The sequence below is a fragment of the Rhinatrema bivittatum genome, chromosome 4 (genome assembly GCF_901001135.1).
Source record: "Rhinatrema bivittatum chromosome 4, aRhiBiv1.1, whole genome shotgun sequence".
In the NCBI taxonomy this organism is placed as follows: domain Eukaryota; kingdom Metazoa; phylum Chordata; class Amphibia; order Gymnophiona; family Rhinatrematidae; genus Rhinatrema; species Rhinatrema bivittatum.
In genome coordinates, this window is record NC_042618.1 from 343,657,278 (window position 1) to 343,679,500 (window position 22,223).

General features: G+C 42.6%; 1 protein-coding gene across 1 annotated transcript; it reads left to right on the forward strand.

The window, feature by feature from the left end:
• Positions 1–1,432: 1,432 nt before the first annotated feature.
• Positions 1,433–16,551, forward strand: FADS6 (fatty acid desaturase 6). The gene is made up of 6 exons (XM_029600592.1): positions 1,433–2,107; positions 3,337–3,503; positions 9,089–9,269; positions 9,468–9,655; positions 10,916–11,095; positions 11,390–16,551. The coding sequence occupies exons 1-6, from the start codon at positions 1,996–1,998 to the stop codon at positions 11,537–11,539; spliced, it is 978 nt and encodes a 325-aa protein (XP_029456452.1). The 5' UTR covers positions 1,433–1,995; the 3' UTR covers positions 11,540–16,551.
• Positions 16,552–22,223: the final 5,672 nt, after the last annotated feature.

The window sequence follows — 22,223 nt, forward strand, 5'->3', positions numbered from 1 at the left end:
TTACAGAGCTGCATTGCCCTTTTTTTAATTTTTCCTCTGTTGCAACTGTATGGTCACAGCTGACCATGAGATTACTCATGAATGGCCGTACAGTAAAAACCACTTTCCTGAATCTTAGGTCGGTGTGCCAGCTATGTTCTCTCTTTGGCCCAGGAAAGATGTTAACCATTGTGCATTGTCTGGTTCTTGGCCGAATTGATGATTATTGCAGTTCACTTTATGCATGTGGCTCCCAGGGGATAAATTTAAAGGACTGCAGCTCCTCCAGAATGCAATGGTGAAGCAGAAATTTGATCACATTTCACCAATTCTGCCAGCGCTGCACTAGCTACCAGTTGAACGGCAGATCCAGGGGCCCCCCCGGTGCAAAAGCATTTGGCACCCTAGGCAAGCTTTCGATCATACATCCCTCACCCCCAGCTTACCTACTGGCAGCAGCTCTAGCACAGTGCTTTCTATTTCCGCAGTATTGGCTCTCCCCCTCAGGGTCTCAAGCTGGTGGGATTTTGTTGCCCCCAAAATTTTGGCACTCTAGGCGCCCACCTAATTTGCCTAGTGGGAGCACCGACCCTGAGTGGATCCAATTTAAGATCCTTTCCTTATTTTTTTTTTTTTAATATCTCCATACTGAAACACTTGGCAGATTTGCTTTGTTATCATCAGCTTTTGAGATTGCTGTCTTCTTTGCAACAGGTATTCTTAGAAGTGCCTTACTGTCCTGGTGTGAAGTTGATGGGAACAAGGCAGAGTGTCTTCCAGTGTTTTGCTCCACTTCTGTGGAATCAGAGGTACATTTTAGAACAAAATTACCTGAAATGCCAGTAAACAGTAAAGGCCTAGTTATTTCTAAATTCCTCTGGCTGATTATTATTTGATGTATTTACAATTTCTTATAAAACTACATCCCGGACCCAACAAAGTGATACCTGAAGCAAAGTACAAAGAAAAACAAACAAAAAAATTCAAATAGCATCACAAAAATTAAAAATAACAAAAGTTTAACAATAACACACACTAAAATACAATAAAAACCCTGTCCACCCTAGCAAGTGGTGAGAACTAAGGTGGGAATATTTTGATGTTTTAGGGGTTGGGATTTCTGGCTGTTGTTTATGGTATTACAATTATTAGCATAAATTAAAATGTATAATGTATGTAACTGCTTGTGATCTGCCTTGGGCGTCTGTAGTGATGAAAGGCATAAAAATCAAGATCAAAGAAAGATAGAAAGAAAAAATCCTCCTAGGGAACAGAGAGAGTTTATGCAATGGGACAGATAAGGAAGACATGAACCACAGGGAGGGTGAGCGCAAGATGAAAGGTGGCAAGAGAAAGATTGCAGGGGTGAAAAGGAGGGAGGAATACCAAAAGAATGAAAAGGAAGGGAGAGGCAGAGCCTGGGCCATGTTCCAAGGACTGTTTCTCATTGCTAGGACTAAGAAACTAGAGCTGGCATTCTGAACCCGCCACTGCACCGACTGCCTGATGAGGTCTGCATTTACCCAGCGCTAGCTGCCTCTCTCTCTCTCTCTCTCTGCTTTGTCAGCCTTTCCTGGCTATATAGTCCCTTTGCTACATTTAAACAGTTTTGCAGGTTGAGCCCGGGAGCTTGCATTGTTCAGCAGTGTCCCGGGAGCATGGAGTCAGCAAACACACCGGCAGAGACTGGAACAGAGAAGGGCACGCGGCCGAGAGGCGCGGGAGAGAAAGAAGAGGCACCTCGGTATCCCTTCCAGATCCAGGGAGGGCCAGAGCGGGAGACCCCGGGAGAGGAGTGCGGCGCCCCGGCGAGAAGGCAGGAGGAGGAGGCGAGGAAGAAGCCTCCCGCCGATCCCGAGCAACTGCTGCTGAGGTGGCGAAGCCGGTGCGGAGGGGCTCTCCCGGCGCGGGGAGATCCCGCCACTTCGGAGGGAGGAGCGCGTGGCCGTCAGAAGGCGGAGGGGGGCGGCGGCGGGCGAGGAGCGCCCCCGCGGGGCGGAGGAGGAAGAGTCCCTGATGCGCGAGCTCTCCGGGCTGGTCCAGACGGTGGTGAGGGGCAGCAGCTGGTGGGAGAGGCACGGCATCGACGGCGGGCTGCTCGGCCTGGCCTTCCTCTCCCTGGCGGCAGGTAATGCGCGCGCAGGGCAGCTCCGGGGAGGCGGGAGTACGGACCGCTGACTGCCCCCGATTACTGGATAAACCCCCCCCCCCTAAGCAGACTTAGATGCGCTAGGGACGTGTTGTCCTTTTTTTTTTTTATTACAGGACAGGGGGTATGATCGCAGCTACATTTCTCATTTCCCTTTTGTGTCCTTTCCCCATCCAAATCACAGAACACCTGTCATTTCGTTTTAGTGAGCGCCGACGTCCTGAAACGAAATAAAACTCCCCCCGTAAACATCAGTGAGCAAAGTGAGGAAAAAAAACAAACAAAAAACCCAATGGAAATGAAAGATTTTCCCATGCACGCCCCCTGGGGAAACACAGTCAGGCCCTCTCCGTTATGAATGAATGGGGCGCTGAGCCCTAATCGGAACAGCAGAAGAGGGGGTGCTAGGGAGTTAGATGTTTCAAAGGGGGCAGGGCCAGTTTAAGAGGGAAAATCAGCAAATCGTTGGTGCTCCCATGGCTGTCCAGAAAACCCACAGAGACATTCTTTTTTTTTTTTACACTTTGGGAGTCATTTTCAGAAGGTGAGTCACGCGCAACGCAAGATTTTCCGCCGCACTCGCGGTAGGTCTGAGGACGGAGTTGGGGTGGATAAACATTTCTGCGCATGCCTTTGATTTTTTTTTAAGTTTACATATAAATGTGCATGCATAAACCTAACCCTCTGCTCGGGAGCAGGGATAAACTTCCCGCTTGTGTGTCCACACGCCTACCGGCACAGCCCGGGAATTTCAAAGCGGGCGTTTGCGCAAAAGTCCGCTTTGAAAATTCTGGCTAAAGTCTGCGAGTACTTTGCTTCCGCAGAAATTGCCCTCCTTTTGTTCAGGTGCCGGTGGTAGCCAAGATCCAAAGGATTAATTTCCCATGGCCTTCTTCCTCGTTCTCATCATGTGGCAAAAAAAAAGCAAGTATACTCCCTTCTCTGCAATTTATTTCTCTAGGCGAATCTAGCACACAACCTAAATCTACGGCTCTCATCAATGGGGATCAAATCTCTTCCAGGTTCTTGATTTTACATTCGTGATTTGGCAATCGCAGAGCAGCATCATTGCTATATGACGAATTCAAGCTTTTCTTGGCAGATAAGCCCATAGTGTTCCTATATTTCTTCTGTCCTCTTTTATTATTTGTGGGTGTTCAGGAAAATTGAGATGAACGAGCCTGCCACAGCTTTTCTTGTCTTTGTAGGATTCTTCTGCCTGCAGTCGGACAATCGCCTACTCTTCTGTCTAGGGATTTTCATCCAGGGCGCTGCTCACAGTACCATCACAGTAAAAGGAAGTCACATGGCTAGTCACTATGCCCTGACAGAGTCCAGATTCTGGAGCAGGATTTGGGCTGTTTTCTTTATTGAGGTAGGTGACAGGAAGTCCATGTGCCTGCAAGCATCTGTGGATGCAGGGCTACCTGTGTATGTTCACAAACTCACATACATGTAACACAATGCTAGTTCAAACAGAACACGTGTATTTTGGTATGTGAGATGAATACAAACATTTCAAGTTCTGATCATGGGCAGACTAGACTGGCCATATAGGGGTTTTTTTCCCCTGCTATTTTTTATGTGTATATTATCGAGTATTTTGAAGTAAAGACCTACTTTCAACTACAAAATTTACAGGTCATAGCAGGGTGCGGTGATACCAGGACTAGTGACTGTTTCTAAGGCTGAGCACCAAATGCCTTGGAGCATTGTAAAGAGAAGGTGGAGTGTCCAATGCCTTTGAGAAGATTCACCCTTAATAATAGCCTGGAATGGGCCAGCCCAGTGGCTCTGTGGAGGGTCTTGGGTTCCATTTCTGGCTCACATCCTCTGCTTCCTGGGTTGGTCAGGGCTGGGGTAGCTGCGTTCCCAACCCCTTGGGGGCAGGGGAAGGGAGTCACAGCCACTGCACAAGGGTGATACCTCGTGACCAGGTTTAAGGCCTGGGATTGCAGCATTCTGGAAGGAGCCCTGGTTGCATGGCCCCTGGCTGAGGACTAGCAGTGCAATGGCTGGACTAAAGGGAATATTCCCAGGTAGTTGTGAGTGAAGGCTCTTGGTGCCAGATCCCAGCCCCGCCCCCACCAAAAAAAAAAAAAAAGCAGAAGGAAATTGCTGGGTCAAAATAATTGTTTGGACTGAATTATAGGTCTTCTTCTGCTGCTGATTTTGCTGAGATGTTGTTTATTCTGAGATTAGTCAAGTTCTTACTGTGTACCTTTTTCACACTAGAATTGTAAAGCTGCTATTGAGCTCTGATTGTAATGCTGATATTTCTAATTTGTTGTACTCGCCTTGGGTAACTTTCTTATTCCAAAAGGCAAGTAATAAATCCAAATGAATAAATAAATGGCAGATTTATTTGCAGCACGTACTGATTTACAGCAGCTAGACTTCAAGGACACCCTAAGTGGGAGTGCTGCCTTCTGTCTTGATGTTCAGTGGTTTCCAGCTTAGACGCTGAGAACTGTTCACTTTAGATTTGTTTGGGGACGTACCATTTCCATACCGACACAGCTGGAAAGGTCCGCCTCAGTTCAGTCACCGCGCAGTCTAACAGGCCCAATGCAATATCGGGGGGGGGGCGGAAAACGGGGGCTCATAATCGAGCTCTCCTAACGTGCGCCGATCGACCCCCTCTGGGGCCCGCCAGATGCAATATGCAAATGGGCTGCCGTGATAAAGAGGCGCCAGGGGAAACTGGACGCCCCTAGCGCCTCCTCGGCAGCGGGCGCCCAGGAGAGGTGGCTGTCGGTGCGGGTTAGGAAAACGGACGCTCAATTTTACAAGCATCTGTTTTCCTAACCTGTGCACAGCTCGTTAATTGAGCGTCCCTTTTGCTAACCTGACCGTGGCACTTTATTCATTTTTTTTTTACCCAACTCCTTTTTTCAGTTCCTCTGACTTAATATCGCCACAATATTAAGTTGGAGGAACTATAAAAAAGAAGTATTTTCTGCTTTTCTGTCAACGATAGGGGCTCCTCAAAACTTAACATCTGCTCCGGGGCAGGCGTTAATTTCCGAGGGTAAAAATGTGCGCATCAGGTGCTCATTGGTTTGTTTTTTTTTGCAGCATCGATATGAATTTACATGTGATGAGCCCTATTTGCTTCGCAGGCGGGGGGAGGGGGTTGGATGTGTGTTTTGGACGCGCTAATCCCTTTATTGCATAAGAGGTTGTGGCTGCATGTCCAAAGCCGACGTCCAACCATGGGTTAAACAGTGCACTCAGCTGAGCACACTGTATTGCATAAGAGTTTCAGTCCTTGCTCCCTTTAAGGATATGTGACTCTCTCGCTCACTGTTTCCAATACTGATAACTCTCAGCCATACAGATAGCTGTTGCATGAAGTGCTGTCCTGCCATGCTTGAGCTGGGAATATCATTTTCAGCTCTCAAGGAGCTAAACTCATCTGCAGCCAGGGCTGGCCTGGTGGCTCCGTGGCAGCACTGAACATTGCCGTGCAGAAGGCACGAGTCAGGTCTTCTGCTCCTCAGGTCAGTTGGGATTGAGGAACGGGCTTGATGGGATGCCCCAAGTAGTTGCAATTGAAGGATCATTGCACTAGATCCAAACCTTGGTTCTGACTGAGCAAGGAAATACGAAGAACCCAGAAGAAACTGCCAGGAAAAAAAAAAATCTTTAACTAAGAAATCTAATAAAAACTATAGAGGTAAAACCTACGATTTCAATGTTTACTGACCAAACAGGACCAGTGCTTCATTAGGTAAACTAGGCCATCGCCTAGAGCGCCAAAAATTCTAGGGGCAGCCAAATCCCACCAGCATCCCAGAGCCAATAGTGCTAAAGGAGGGAGCACTATGCTAGATCCACTGGCACCAGTAGGAGGGAGCACTGTGCTGGTACTATCACCATTAGGTACACTGCAGATGCCTAGGGCACCAAACACGCTTGCACCTGCCCTGTGACTGAACATGATTAAAAAAAACACAAAACATGGAGATGGAGAGACAACCCTCACACCCTTAGTCATGCCTCTTAGCAAAGTGGCTAAGAGTTAGAACAGAAAAAGACTTTTCATGTCATTTTGTTTTGTTTGCCATGTTGTTTCGTTTCATTCATTTTGCTTCCCAAGTTATGTTGTTTATTTCTTTTAGTTGTTTATTTTAATTTCTGTTAAAATCAATGGGGGAAGCAATGCATTCTATTTTTGACCTCTAAATTAAGATTTTCTGTTCTTGGTATTGACTTGGGTGAACTGGATACTAGGCACGCGATTACTGTAATAACTAAGTATCTTACTCCAGCTGCTATGCATGAAATTCAGTTTAAAATACTACATCAAATTTATCTTACTAGGGTTTTAAGGGTCCAAATTAAGTTGTGGGATTCTGATTTATGTACCAAACGTAACTGTCAACCAGATACTTTATACCACGTCGGCAGGCCCATACAGAACGGTGCGTTCGGCCGAGCCCACCGTTTAGCCCGTTTGGCCAGGCGTTTTAGACGCGCTTCTTCTACCCCTTATACTGTAAGGGGTAATAGTGCATGAAAAACACGCGGCTAATCCCCCTGAAACTAATAGTGCTCATGACATGCAAATGCATGTTGATGAGCCCATTAGTCACCTGAAATTCTGAAAGTAAAATGTGTGGCCAAGCCGCACATTTTACTCTCAGAAATTAATGCCTGCCCGAGGGCAGGTGTTAAGTTCTAAGCAACCCTGAAAAGTGTACAGAAAAGCAGAAAATACTGCTTTTCTGTACACCCTCCGACTTAATATCCTAGCGATATTAAGTCGGAGGCACCAAAAATACAAAAAAAAAAAAATATGACTGCTGGTCAGCGGGTTAGAAAAACAGATGCTCAATTTTGCTGGCGTCCATTTTTCTAACCCGTGGCTGTCAGCGGGTTCAAAAACTGATGCTGGTAAAATTAAGCGTCGGTTGTCAGACCCGCTGATCTTCCGCTAATAAGGAGGAGCTAGGGACGCCCTAGTTTGCTTACCGTAAACAGTGGTTTTCCATAGATAGCAGGATGAATTAACCATAATATGTGAGTGACATCATCCAGCAGCACTTAACAGACCTCTCTCTCATAACTAGTAGAGCTTTTGCTCTACCGAGCATATGTGGGAATTCCAGCTCAGGTGTTGCTTCATGAGCCCTCCCAGTCAATTTAGAAATAAGTCTAGGTAGTTGACTCTCCAGGGAGGTGGGCAGTATTTAGTATGGCTAATTCATCCTGTTCTCTTCAGAAAACACAGTTTGCGGTAAGCAAACTTGCTTCTTCTATCAATAAACAGGGCTGAACTAGCCATAACATGTGGGGAGACCCATGCTGAGGGTTGCAGTGGAGCGCTTATTCAATAAGCAAGCCAGACCCTACTCTGGAGAGTACACTATTGGAAGAACAGGCTATGCAAAACGTCTTATCCAAATTTACTGTCACTCTTTGAAAGATGCTCCAGATAGTAATGGGATGTAAAAGTGTGTACTGATGACCACGTTGCAGCTTTGCAGATGTCTTCAAGAGGCATGGCTCACAGATGAGCCATTGATGCAGCCATGGATCTAACTTGATGAGCCTTGATGGTGTTTGTAATTTGAAGGCCTGCTAGCCTACAGCAGTATGCAATGCAGTCTGCTAGCCAGTTGGACAGTGTATGTTTGGCCAATGCTAAACAATCTATTGGGATTGTAAGAGGCAAATAGATGACCAGCTTGATGATGAGGCCGAGTTCTTCTCTTGTAGTAAGCCAATGCCTGTTTACATTCTAAGGTATGATGGGCTTTCTTGCCTTCATGTGTGAGGTTTTGGGTAGAACTTAGGTAGCATGATAGCCTGATTAATGTGGAAAGCTGACACAATCATTGGTAGAAACTTCAGGTGGATGCAGAGGTTATTGTACCCAGGAATATTATTTTCCATGTTAGAAACATGAGCATGGCTGTCTCCAGCGGTTCAAGAGACAGTTTCATCAGTTGTGCCAGGACCACATTTAGATCCCACGGAACAGAAGGTTTTATAACTGGTGATTTAGTATGGCACAAGCCTTTCATGAATTTGGACACTAATGGATGAATGGAGATAGGCTTACCCTCAGTCTGAACATAGTAAGCTGCAATGGCACTGAGATGTATTCATACTGATGCAATAGCAAGGCTTGAATCCGAAAGTAAGAGCAGATGATTCAGTAACTCTTTTGGCTCATATGCAACAGAAAGCAGTGCACTAAAGCAATGAAAGGCAGCACACATTTCCTCACTCCTCACAATTATTTGTCTATAATATTTCTTCCATCTGAAAAGCAAATACCTTTCCAACCTGTGTATTTCACGCTCTGAAATCACACACAAAAGTGACAGAAATGGTGCCTGCTCAAGCTTTCTCTTCTCTTTCACTTGGGGAGAAACCGGGATAGGCTGGTAGAAAAACTGCTTGCAAGTGATTGGTCCTGCTCCTTTCTCCATCCCCCACTGACTCCAGCACGTCGGACTTTAAAAAAAAAAAAAAAAAAAAGTGCATTGCTTCCCCCATAGGCTTTATGGGACGATGAAATGAAATAAATGAAAATGAAATCATTTTTTGGTTTACAGGTTTGTTTTGTTGCAAATGAAAAAATTATTATTTTTGTTGCATTTTCAAAGGAATGTAGATCCCTAAAAGTGGCTGTTTTGAGTACATCATCACTAATTAGGGCAATCACATCAACCTTTCTCATTCTATTAATGCAACATCCTTTGTTGAAATACAGACTATTAAATTGTTGATGTGACAGCTAGAGTTGCAGTATTGTTTTACTGGGGTCTCTATCCAGCCCCCACAAATCCACTGAATTATTCTGAGATTCCATCAGAATCATCAGATCTCCAGCAAAATACCTGAAAGATGACCCGGTGCAGCTTGGAGTGTAGATATGATGTGGGGCTGTGCTATTTGATGTTTGTTCTAGCATTGATGTTGCTTTTCTTTTTTTTTTCTCCCCAGATCTGTGGGTCTTTCCCTGCACACGAAGGCGTGCACAATCATGTAAAACTGCATCACGCGTACACTAACGTCATCGGTCTGGGGGACTCCAGTGTGTGGAAGATTCCTGCCCTCAGCCGATATATCTATCTCTTTCTCGCACCACTGGCACTGCCCATCTTAACCCCTCTTGTGGCACTAGGTACTTTGGCTTGTTTTGCTTTATTTTCTGTGGGCGTTTTTTTTTTTCCTAAGCCAGCAAGGGAACCGTCTCTCCAGCTAAGATTTTGTCATTTTTGTCTGTCTGTCCTTCATAATATCTGCCCTCACTTGCTCATCTTGTTGGCTGCCTGCCCCTATGCTGCCAATGCCAATGCAGTCTTTTCTTTTCTGGTTGTAGGGTTTCTGAAGGATATGGAGTATAGGAGGGCTCTACGAAGCCTCTGCTTCATTTCCCTGGGTCTCTATGGCCATTACTGGCTCCTTCTTGAGATCTCAGGGTTCCAGTCAGCAGGGTCAGCTCTCTGCTGCATGTTCTTCACCAGGGCCATCTTTGCCATCCCATTCATTCATGTCAACATCTTCCAGGTACATGAATCAGAATCTGCATTGAAGAGGTGCTGGCTCGGAGAGGTCCCCCAATACCTTCCATTTTTCTCATCCCTCATCTTTACCCTGGTTTCCAAGCCTCTATAAGCAACACCCAAAGGAAGGAGAGAGTCCTTGTCTTGGCAATGTCTTAGTAATAATATTAACGATGGGCAGTGCATTACGGTTGTTGTCTTAATACTCTTGAATATGCGGAAATAAGAGTCAACAAACAAGTAATAGATGAGATCTTCTTATTGGACTAACTCAGTACATCTGGTTGACCCTTTTCATTCTTCATATTGTGAATTAGTAGGCGCTGTAAGTCATGAAGTAGGCAGGTCAGATTTGGGGGAGGGGGGGGAAATAGGTCCTATTTGTATAAACAGTGAAAGGGACCATCCAAGAGTGAATGAATATTGGTCCCCACTTGAGTCCCCTCCCTCTCCCTGCACCGTTCTTCTCCTGCTCCCCCTTCAGTTTAAAGTTTCCTCTTTCCCCCTGCATCCTTCCCTCCCACCTCCTATCCCCCCGGTTAGCGCCATGGTTTTCACCCCCGCTACCTCCTGCCCTCCTCCCCCCTAATCGCTAAATTGTACTATTACAAGACTAACTGCCATACTAGGTCTCTTGGTCTTCAATATTGTATATTGTTATGCTATTTATTTGCAAATTCCAGTACCATTTCAGATTGTTTACCTGCAAGGTAATTATCCCCCCGTTTCTCCCTTCTCCCCCCTCGTCTCTAGTAGCTTCTGGCTGTTCTCGCCTTCCTTTTTCCCACCGTCTCTTTATTTCTTCCTTTTTTCCCTCCCCGCCTGTTCCTTCTCCCACCTGTTTTACCCCCTTCACCCTTTTCACTCCCTCCCTTACCCCATCCCCTGCTCTTATAAGACCTTGCCATGTATTTTTTGTATAATTTGCAAGATTGCATATAGTGCTTATTGGCTAGTTCATGTGTCTCTATACTCGGTTTTACCTTGGTTCTGTTACTACATTAGTTTTTTTCTGCCCTTTTCTCCCTTTATCGCCGGTTCTTTTTATTTCCTCGCTGCTCCCCCTCCCCTGTTTTTTGTATTTTCCTTCAGTTATATGTAAACTGATACGATGTACCCACAAATATTGGTATAAAAAAGCTTCTAAATAAATAAATAAACTATGAGAACTATATTAAGAAAAACATCCTTAGAGTATTTGGAGACTCTGTAGTGAACTGTATGTACTTACTAATTTACTCTGTGTGTGTATTCTGTCTTTCAGCACATTGGTCTCCCTATGTTCTCTCTCGATAAAAAGCCCAAACGCATCCAGCAGATGAGCCATAGTGTCCTCAATCTGCCCCGACATCCTTTGTTGGATTGGGCATTTGGCCACTCAATTGTTAACTGTCATGTGGAGCATCACCTGTTCCCTAATCTCTCTGACCACATGTGTCTTAAGGTGAGTGTAACTGGAAATACAAGGGCTTTGGACGAGAAACGTTTCGTTTATTTCATTTCAATATTTACAGACCGCTAATCAGAATCCTAGGCCTCGTCTCACTGCTCCCACTGGCCTGGGGCTACAGGTCTGTGGGCAATAAAGGAGGATATTGGGCAAGTCATTTATTTTTGTCACATTATCTTACTAGTGCCCTAACACAAACAAAAATTCAACCCAGAACAGATCTTGCATTGGTCCATCTGTGCTTAGAATGAGGCTCTATTCCAACAAATAATGTTCCTTCTTTTGCAGATAAAGCCAATTGTGTCACAATACTTGATGGAGAAGAATCTCCCTTACAATGAAGACTCCTACCTGTCCCGTCTGCAGCTGTTCATCCAACAGTACGAGGAACTGATGGTCCACGTGCCCCCCATAACTCAGCTGGTGGGGATTCAGTGATGGCACAAACCAAGCAATGGCAACAAGACATTGGAGCAGCTTTTCTTCACACGTCCCCATAGCAATACCACCAGCTCTGGTCTTAAGAGGACCGGGAGATATCAGCATCTTCTTTCCCCTTCCCCCAGCACAGAAGAAACAAGTGCACACAAACTGTCTTGACTGGTGAAAAAGACTGATAGATGGAGACAGAAAATCTGGCAACAAACTGAGCTGCATTAAGCCAGGGCTTCCCAAAACTATCCTGCTGACTCCACAGCCAGCTGGGCTTTCAGGATATCCACAATGAACATGCATGGAATTTATTTGTATATACGGAGTTTCCAAGGCATATAAATATATCTCCTGCATGTTCACTGTGGATACCCTGAAAGTCCAACTGAGTGCAGCATCACCAGGACAGGTTGGGAAGCCCCACATTAAGCAGTAAAGAGGTTGGAGAAACACAGTTCTTGAATTCCGGGAAGGTTCTTTTAGTATCATTCACGCAAGGGCTACATGTACTAAGACTTTTTTTCCCCCCCCATAAACACAAAATGGGAAAAATCCTTTAGTACAATGTTTCTCGCGCCTATCCTGGAACACCCCCCTAGCTAGTTTTGTTTTCAGGATATCCAAAATGAAAATGCATGAGAGAGTTCTGCATGCAATGGAGGAAGTACATGCAAATCTCTCTCATGCATATTCATTGTGGATATCTGAAAACCAGGACTGGCTCCAGAAACACATCTAACCCTTTTTAAAGCTTGATGTAATTGTCTATGGGGAAAGATGCTTACTATATACAGCCATAATCAGTGCCTAAATATCTTATGTATCATAAACTCTTTTTGCCAGTTCAGCTTTAGTTCTGGGGGAAAAAAAAACACCCAGAAGCTACAGCGAGCTCTGCCTCTCATATTTCTTCAGTTGCTTGGACTGTGTGCCTTTCAACTGTACTTATCACCTTTACCCATTCTTATCCGCTGTTCTCCTCCTCAGTTCTAAACTCCTCAACTTTCCTACATTCTCTCTCCTACTTTTTAAACTGGTCATGTATGCTCTGCTCCCTGCCATGCTGAACACCTGAAGATCCATTTTAAAAAATATTCTCCATTTTGGATTATGAGGGGGAAAATGCGAGACGGCATTTTTTTCAGCGTAGGGCTCCTGAGATTGACACTGTGCAGTAGTGTTAATGATGGAAACTTCACAAAGCACTCACTTGGCTGGGGAGTGAAGCACAAGGGGGATTAAGCACATCTTGCAAGGAGTTTTCCCGCACAACAATGCAATGCTTTGAGCACAAACCTAACCCAAATTCCATTTACTGTTGCAAAGGGGCTGATAACGTGCTACATTTTCCAAGGTCTAACAATAAGCAAGGGGAAGCCAGTCTTCTTAATTGGTTTATTAATGCACTACCCTAATTATTCTGAAGCATACATGTAGCTTAAACTGTTCCTGTGTACCATGACAGGTCAGAATATATGACCATCCCCATGACCAATAAAAGAATAAAATGTAGTAGATGGCAACATGGAAAAAAAATGTTGAGCTCTTTGGAGGAAAATCTTTTAATAACAATAAGCTTTCTTTTTTCTTCCCTGGGAAACAACATTGTATTTTTTTCAAATAACATAGCCATGAATCAACCAAGAACCACATCGTAAGCTAAGTAATGCAACAAGTACTTACCCCTGGACGTAAGCTCCATGATCCCAGTAAAATTCTCTGTCTTTTCAGGGACCACAAGTCTAGTTAGCATGATCATTGTCCCCTGTGTTTTGATGGCTCTACATGTGCCTCAGGACATCCAATTGTGATTGGTTAATAGTAATAACCTTGTCCCTTCTCCTCTGCGCTCTTGGGAAGCTTCATGGAGGGAAAGGCAGAGATCAACTTGGATCTGTGACATTGCACCAGGAATGAAACTGGCAGACTGGGTCCCGCATACTCTGTACTTCTGTTTCTATGCAGAACAAGTACCAAAGCTGGCAGCTAAGCTTTTTTTTTTAAGTGCTGTAATTGTGTCTGGATGTAAGATGTTATATAAATACATTTATTATTATAATAATTATTAACCTCCTCAAAGCCAGGAACACTTCGTGCGCCTTGGTGAGAGATCAGGAGGCGGTGGGAAAAGTGACATTTGAAGAAAATAAAAAACACTGGCAATGTGAAGGCAGCAGCTAAGGAGGTGACAAGTAGATATGTTAACATGCGCCGATATATTTTCACCGACAAATCTGAAGCACTTTTACATGTCCACTCCATCCCTCTGGTCTTTTCAAAATCATTTTATTCTTCAATATCTATTTAAACTCTTGTTCCCCCCCCCCCCCCAAATAAACTTCATATATAACTCACAGAATCACAGACACAACCTACACAAGTCCAGCCAACTAACCTGCATCCCCTTCTTTCCCCCTCCCAATTACAGTGTAGACAACTAACCAACTATCCCGTCTAAGGTTTCTATCCAGCACTTAAATCAGAGACTTTTAATGCAGTTAACCATTAGCACAAAACTAAAGTTTCTTACCTAATAAAAAAGCTTTCCTCAAACAACTTACCCCCATTCTCCTTCGTTCTTAATAAACAGTGTATCCAAGAATTTTACTAAGAAAGCTGGTGATTTTATGCCAGAAATTCTGAATTAAGGGGCAAGATCAAGAAACATGTGAAAAGGAACAGGAACTAAAACATTTTCCATATCTATCTGATTCAGTTAATTTAGCTTTATACACTCTAACAGGGGGCTTATAGGCTCTTTATAGAAGTTTATAATGCATTTCTTTCAAATACATACAGCCCATAAGGCTTTTAAAACACCCAAGTAAACTATTTACTGAGAGGGGTAGATCAAAATCTCTGCGCCAACAAACCATGAGATCATCACATGCGTTATTTAAACATGTCTTCTGAAAAGCTTTGCGTAAGCCAGAAATCACAGCCCTCTACCAAAAGCCTTCAAGCTTCGTTATCTAATTTGATATTTAATCAAAGATTGGATATGTTTCAATTGCAAATAGGCAAAAAAAAAAATCCATATGACCTGCCAAAGAGAACAGCAAAACAATGTAAGCTCCATTAGAGGGAGAATATTTGACTTGTATATAAAAACCCAAATAAGAAAAGCTCCCTCAGCCCATTTTAACTGAAAGCCTCCATCCCACCAATTCCAAATGGAACTTGGCATAGCAAATGTATCTAACTTTCCCATATTATTTATTTTATTTATTTAAAACAGTTTATTTACTGTTGCACGGACAAATCCATCTCAGCGGCTCACAATTAATTATAGTAAAAAATAGGGGGGTAAATAGAAAAAATAAAATTATATTATAAATATACATTAAAAAATCTGGATTTTTAAAACTATAAAATTACCAAAAGATAAAAAAGTAAAAAAGTTAAGATACATTAAAAATGTCTAAAGCTCCTATGTTAATTTTTCTCATCTGCACATACTTGCTAGAACAGCCATGTTTTTAGTCCTTTCCGAAATTGTCTCTTATCTGGCTGTAATCTCAGTTCTGGTGGCATTTTGTTCCAATCTTACTTCACATAAGTGGGCTGATCTGATGTTCAGAATTGTGAGTAAACCCTTATTAGATGATCTCAGGTCACATTGCGGTACGTGTAATCTTATTGTGGTATTCAACCAATCTGTCATATCTCCGTATCGAATTTTGTGGATGATACATAATACCTTAAAGATTATTCTCTGTTCAAGTGACAGCCAGTGCAACCCCCTTCAAAACTGGAGTTATATGTTCTCTCCTTCTTGTGCCTGTCAGTATACGTGCCGCAGTATTCTGTAAAATCTGTATTGGGTAGAGTGCGACTTTTGGTAGGCCAAGTAGCATCGCATTACAATAGTCTATTCCCGTAAATATCATTGTTTGTAGTACCATTCTAAAATTTTCTTGCGATAACAATGGTTTAAGACGTCTCAACATCATTAGCTTTCCGAAACCTTCTTTAACTTTCTTGGAAATATGTGCTTGACAGTTAAATTCAGTGTCTATCTAGAAACCTAGGTTTCTCGCTACATTTTCTACCTTCATATTTTTATTATCGGTATTCAGACTTAAATTTGGTTCATCATAGATCTTTTTCCTGTCTAAGATAATAAAAACAGTTTTATCTAGGTTTAAAATAAGTTTTAGTTGTGTCAGCAACTGTCTAATAATTTCTAAATACATTATGATTAGCTTAAAAGTCGCGTCTAAATCTTTCTCAATTGGGATCAGAATCTGAATATCATCAGCATATACAAAATAAATTAAATCAAGACCTGTCAATAAATGGTACAATGGAAGCAAATATACATTAAACAATGTCACTGACAATGCTGAGCCTTGGGGATCCCCTGTCTTTAAATGTATAGTCTCTGAAATATTGTCATTTATTAAGCTTAAACCCTGAAAATTCCCCATACATCCCAATATCCTCTATCAGATAAAGACAATTTGGGGTTTATGAGGTACACCAAGAGATCATCCACAAAAGCTGCAAGTTTAAAGCACTTAGAACCTATTAGATCAATATTCAAAAGCCTTTTAGACGGATAACTGAAAAAGTTATCCGTTTAAAAGGCTAAACCGGCATATTTAAAAACTTATCGGCTAAATTCTAGCTGGATGGCATTCCAGGGGCAGGCAGGAAGCGTTTCAAGGAGGAGCAGAGTTAACCACATAAGTTAGCCGGTTAACTCGCACAACTAACACTAGGTTGTGACGCCGACCAGATAAACATATCTGGCTAACTTTAATATATCCGGCTAACCAGCCAAGTTGCTAAGCGGCTGAATATATTGTCCCCAATCTGTATACTCGCCACCCTCTTCTCCTCCTGAATATACCTTTGCAAAGGCTCCAAAATATTACAAACAAGGGAGACAATGGGCAATCTTGACAGGTACCCCGGGATAAACTAAATACAACCTCTCTGAGATCCATCTAACTGTTATAAATCTGCTGCTTTGAGTTAGCAATCTGTTATCGAGCTCCTCCTGTAGAGGGAGGAGTTAGCAATCTGTTATGGATCTCCTTCTGGAGAAGGAGGAGTTAACAATCTGTATCAATCCCTGCTGCTAGGAGTAGCAATCTGTAAAAACTGTTCCCCAGGGGTGGAGTTAGAATCTGTAATAAATCACCCCGCCACGGGGAGGCGTTGGCAATCTGTTATAAGTCCACCAAGGAGTTAGCAATCTGTTATGGATTACCCTGCCAAGGGGAAAAAGCTAACAATTGTAATACTCCGTAGGCGGAGCTAATGATCTGTGGTGGGTTGGCTTCCCACAGAGTGGCAGTCATATAATACCGCTCTAGTAGTGTAAGGAATGAACACTTGAGGTAAATTGGTGAATCCCATGGCAGATGACAGTGCCCCCAAGAGGATATCCTGAGAGGGGCCACCAGCTAGGCTGGAGTATGGAGACAAACACAGATAGTTCTTTATTAGACAGGAAGTAGAACCACCAGAGGTGGCAGTAATGAGCTGATGTGCCCAGCAGGGCTGAAGTCCCTCAGATACTGGAATTGCGGGTGGAGCGAGGGCGAGAACAGGCACGAATGCAACACTAACTCAATATAGTCCCACAAATAAAATAAATAATTTTATTTTGCCTTGTCAAAGGCTTTTTCAACATAACAAGTGACCATCAAAGAGGGGATCTTTTGCCTTTTGCACATCTCCATAGCTGTTAATAGATATCTAGAAAGCAGGATTATGTAAGAGCATAGGACCTCATGATTTTGTGCCGAATTTTTGAAGGTTTTACTGGAAAAAGTAGTAGACCCCTTACTTTCATTTTTTCAGCTCTGATTCAAGAAGAGAAAATTCCATTGGCCTCTTAATTCAGCTTTATTAACAGTGATCCCCAAGCTGGAGAAAACCCCCTCTCTTCCTAATACCGTCCCATCTCATTGTTACATTTGTATTCTAAACTGCTTACAAAAACAATGGCAGAAAGGTTAGCTTTGGTTCTCTAAGATATAATTTCAGACACCAAGTTGGCTTTGTTTATCAAAGATATTCAACCACTAATGTAAGAATTGTTTTATCATTTCTTCTCTGCTCAAAAGGTGCATTGCGTTTGTCTAGTTGCTCTGGAAAAACTCTAGGAAGATTCAGCTTTTCCTACAAAAATTGGAATTTTTCTTAAGAGCAACAAGGTCCTCACTTCCCAGGTATGGTTGGCATAATTTAGCAAACAGGCCTTCTAAATTACCCTCCTACCCTACCTCACCTACTCCCCCCCTTCCCCCTGCTCATACCATCCCTTCCAAAACATAATTACCTTCCCTTCCATAAGTTCCAAAAGGCTACAACCAATGTATAGGATCCTCTCCTACCTCAACTCCTACCCCTTTATCCTGCACATTCATCTTACCCAAGCATGACCTTCATAACCACTCTTTTGAAAATCCTAACTCTCCATGAATTAAAATAACAAAAACATAAAATTCATCATGCTCAGATTGTTCACAGAAACATCCAGGTCCCCCATCACATCTCTTGCTGTGGGAACACGAAAACCTTCAGCAACAATCAAAAACAATCACCACAAAAGGCAAACAAAAACAAACAGTCTAATCAAGTCAAGCACAAATACAGCCAATCGCAAAGAATCCCTGTGTTTTGCTGCACAAACATAGGGGTAGATTTTCAAAAAATACGCAAGCGCACACATGGACGTGCAATTGTCAAAGCCCCGGGACATTCGCGCATCCTGGGGCTACAGGTCCGGCGCGCGTAGGCCTTTTAAAATTCGGCCTTTAGTGTTGGCCCTGGCCCCAAATGCCTGTGTCCTGCCTCATTTCTCACATGCACAAGGATTCATACGCAGGTAATTTGCAGCTTTTTAAAATCCATGCTGCTTGCATTTTTGTGCGAGCAACGCTTTTAAAATTGACCATGCTTTTAAAATTGACCTCAGACTTTTTTTTCAGTGGAATGGATTGTCTAGAGCAAAAGATGTTAATGTGACGCTCCAAGGAGAAACAGTCAGGAGTAACTTAACAAACTATTTCTTAACAGAAACCGGTGGAAGATGCATTGGTCAGCCTCTCAAGGGAGGTGATGAAGGTAAAAACAGTAACAATTTAAGAAAGGCTGATACAGACACAGAAGATCCTTAGTTGTGAGGAAGAGAAGAGAAAATCAGAACTTCTTCTACATTATTTATACCGTTGAGGTATTTGAATATCTCTGTGATATCCACGATTCTCTCTCCTCTTTGATATGTTTAGTTCCTTAAGTTTCACTTTACAGGGCTTTTGATGCAGACTCTGGACTGCTTTTATTTTGTATATAGCCTTTGGAAGATACGACTTTCATTCCTGTTTTGTTTTGCTGGCCTTTTTTTTTTTTTTTTAAACTTTCATTCCCCCAAGAATCGTGGGAATGCTCCAGTTCTGGTCACTACAAACACCTGCGGTAGATTAAATAAAAATAGGACTGACTCACAGTAATACTCGAGTCAGTTGCCAGCTTTTCCCTCATTAGGTGCGAGTTAACACTAGCAGCAGTTCCATGTTATATGTGACTATGGAAGACCTGGTTTTACCATTGCACACATTGAGGTGGCATGCTAAAGAAAACCATAGAACGCGATGGCAGACCATACGGGATTACGATCCATCCATTCCGCCTATCAGAGCCCTTATCGATGACTTGACAACTCTAGAAGGAGTATCGCTCACGTACGTCAAAATTCATTTCTTATCAGGCCCTCTCTCTCAAAGCTTCAGACTCCAGCAGGAGATCCAGGCGCACTCTTCCCATTTCTCGCTAATCGCCAACTATTCATTAACTTCGGAAAAAAACATGCACTACTCCCAACTGGCTTGTATCTTTAAACATTCTTTAGCTTTATAAACGTGTAAAACCTATCCAACTAATTCATTAACTACTTTAATCATATTTTCTTGGCGGGCTAACAGAACCCTCACTAAGAACGTAGAAAATCTGACAATATACAAAAGAGAGAGAGAAAGAGCCGCTGAGAAACGTCATAAATCTGCGACTCAAAAGCAGCTCACTCTATGGGTCTGGCTGAATGTTCGGAAACAGGCGGAACCATTGCCCAGAACGTTTAGGATTCTTCCAATCTCGGGTGTGGGTTATAAAAATTCTAATACGGTGATTAATATGTAGTATGGAAAGGGGAATGGCCTTGTTGCTGTGGAGATGCCTCCAGTCGTTGCCCCAGTTCAGGGTTGCTAGGTTTTCATGAAAGAACAAGCGTTTTTTTCCAAAACAACAAGCCCAAAAAATCTGAAATTTAAACACCAATGTTTGTGTGATGATAAAATTTATTGTAGGCATCTGTTTAGTAGACATTTACCAGAAGGGTTCCAGGAGGCACTGCTAGGTCTTGAGGTCCTCTCTGAAACTGTCTCACACTTAGATAACAGAAAAAATAAATGTATCTCTGTAGTTTTAAGATACCAATTAACAATAAGCACCAAAAAATATTTTTTGGGGAAATTATACTATCCGTAATCAATTCACATCCAATTCCCCCTTAAGAAATTCTTTTTACATCAAATATATCAATTTTTTAATGCTCACAAATCATGAATCATTTCAATTCGATGCAATGCTTTACTGGGAGACAGTCAAGCCTATGTGCTGACCCGAACTGGCTTCCCATATAACTCGAAAAAACCAAAAAAATTTTTTTAAGGAATGGAGGAAGGGTTTCATATATCTGAGTTTAAAACCCCCACCAGGGTGAACTCAATTCATGTGTGTATAATCATGAACCAAACCTCCTCCGTCCCTTGTTTTTTATCTATTCTTTTTAAATTGTGTGCAACAAGCCTACACCCCTATGTGTTTCATTTAATAAAAAATCATTTTCAAGTCTGAATGTGTCATTCTTCTTTTTTTGAATTATCAAAGACGGAATAACTTCATGGAATGGTTTAAAAGTCCCGACTTATCTGATGGAAGTTGACAACCCGACGTAGCCACGTTTCTGGTCCGAAACCGGACCTTTCCTCAGGGGATGTTATCCTGTTTGAAAATCAGTCGGTGTACCGAAGCTATCCATAATATTGAGAAACCTCTCTAAGGACGCCGAATGCGGCGTCCTTAGAGAGGAATGCGCTCCCTACAATCATGTAGGGAGCGCTTTCGGCGTCCTTAGAGAGGTTTCTCAATATTATGGATAGCTTCGGTACACCGACTGATTTTCAAACAGGATAACATCCCCTGAGGAAAGGTCCGGTTTCGGACCAGAAACGTGGCTACGTCGGGTTGTCAACTTCCATCAGATAAGTCGGGACTTTTAAACCATTCCATGAAGTTATTCCGTCTTTGATAATTCAAAAAAAGAAGAATGACACATTCAGACTTGAAAATGATTTTTTATTAAATGAAACACATAGGGGTGTAGGCTTGTTGCACACAATTTAAAAAGAATAGATAAAAAACAAGGGACGGAGGAGGTTTGGTTCATGATTATACACACATGAATTGAGTTCACCCTGGTGGGGGTTTTAAACTCAGATATATGAAACCCTTCCTCCATTCCTTAAAAAAAATTTTTTGGTTTTTTCGAGTTATATGGGAAGCCAGTTCGGGTCAGCACATAGGCTTGACTGTCTCCCAGTAAAGCATTGCATCGAATTGAAATGATTCACGATTTGTGAGCATTAAAAAATTGATATATTTGATGTAAAAAGAATTTCTTAAGGGGGAATTGGATGTGAATTGATCTCTGTAGTTTTAGACATCAAAATGAAGAGTTATAAAAGATGCATGTCTTCAAGGTTAGCTAGTGTTCCCAGGGCACTTAGGAATGTTAATGTAAGCAAATGTTTCTTTTCACCTTGTGATCCTAAACCAAAGAAGTGTTGTACTAATCACTAGGACAAAATTGTATTTAAGTCCAGTCAATTGGATATCTGATGAAGTCAGTCTCTCAAACTTAGGAGCTGACTTCCTTATGCACATAAGAAATAAAGGCTTTTGATCATGAGAAATACACTGTCTCTGTTCTCCTTGTGTCCTTGGTAAACTTTTACATTGCATCTGTGAGTCGCATAGATGAGAAAGGAGCTTAACTTTTAGCATGTTGCAGAAGGTCTGCATGATGTGCATGAATGTCACACTTACAAAATTTGCACATAATCTTACTCTCATTGCTGACAACAGACTGAATCCATGCTTTTAGTTCACATTCCTCTTCCCACGCTTAGCAGTATAAGAACATGCCATACTGGGTCAGACCAAGGGTCCATCAAGCCCAGCATCCTGTTTCCAACAGTGGCCAATCCAGGCCATAAGAACCTGGCAAGTATCCAAAAACTAAGTCTATCCCATGCTACTGTTGCTAGTAAAGCAGTGGCTATTTTCTAAGTCAACTTAATTAATAGCAGGTAATGGACTTCTCCTCCAAGAACTTATCCAATCCTTTTTTAAACACAGCTATACTAACTGCACTAACATCCTCTGGCAACAAATTCCAGAGTTTAATTGTGCGTTGAGTAAAAAAGAACTTTCTCCGATTAGTTTTAAATGTGCCTCAAGCTAACTTCAAGGAGTGCCCCCTAGTCTTTCTATTATCCGAAAGAGTAAATAACCGATTCATATCTACCAGTTCTAGACCTCTCATGATTTTAAACACCTCTATCATATCCCCCCTCAGCCGTCTCTTCTCCAAGCTGAAAAGTCATAACCGCTT

Bases quoted from the DNA above. Each gene is read 5' to 3' on its own strand.
- FADS6 (XM_029600592.1), top strand. From the start codon at position 1,996: ATGCGCGAGCTCTCCGGGCTGGTCCAGACGGTGGTGAGGGGCAGCAGC. The intron at 3,504-9,088 runs GTAGGTGACAGG...TTTTCTCCCCAG, and splicing joins GGGCTGTTTTCTTTATTGAG to ATCTGTGGGTCTTTCCCTGC. The intron at 9,656-10,915 runs GTACATGAATCA...TCTGTCTTTCAG, and splicing joins TTCATGTCAACATCTTCCAG to CACATTGGTCTCCCTATGTT.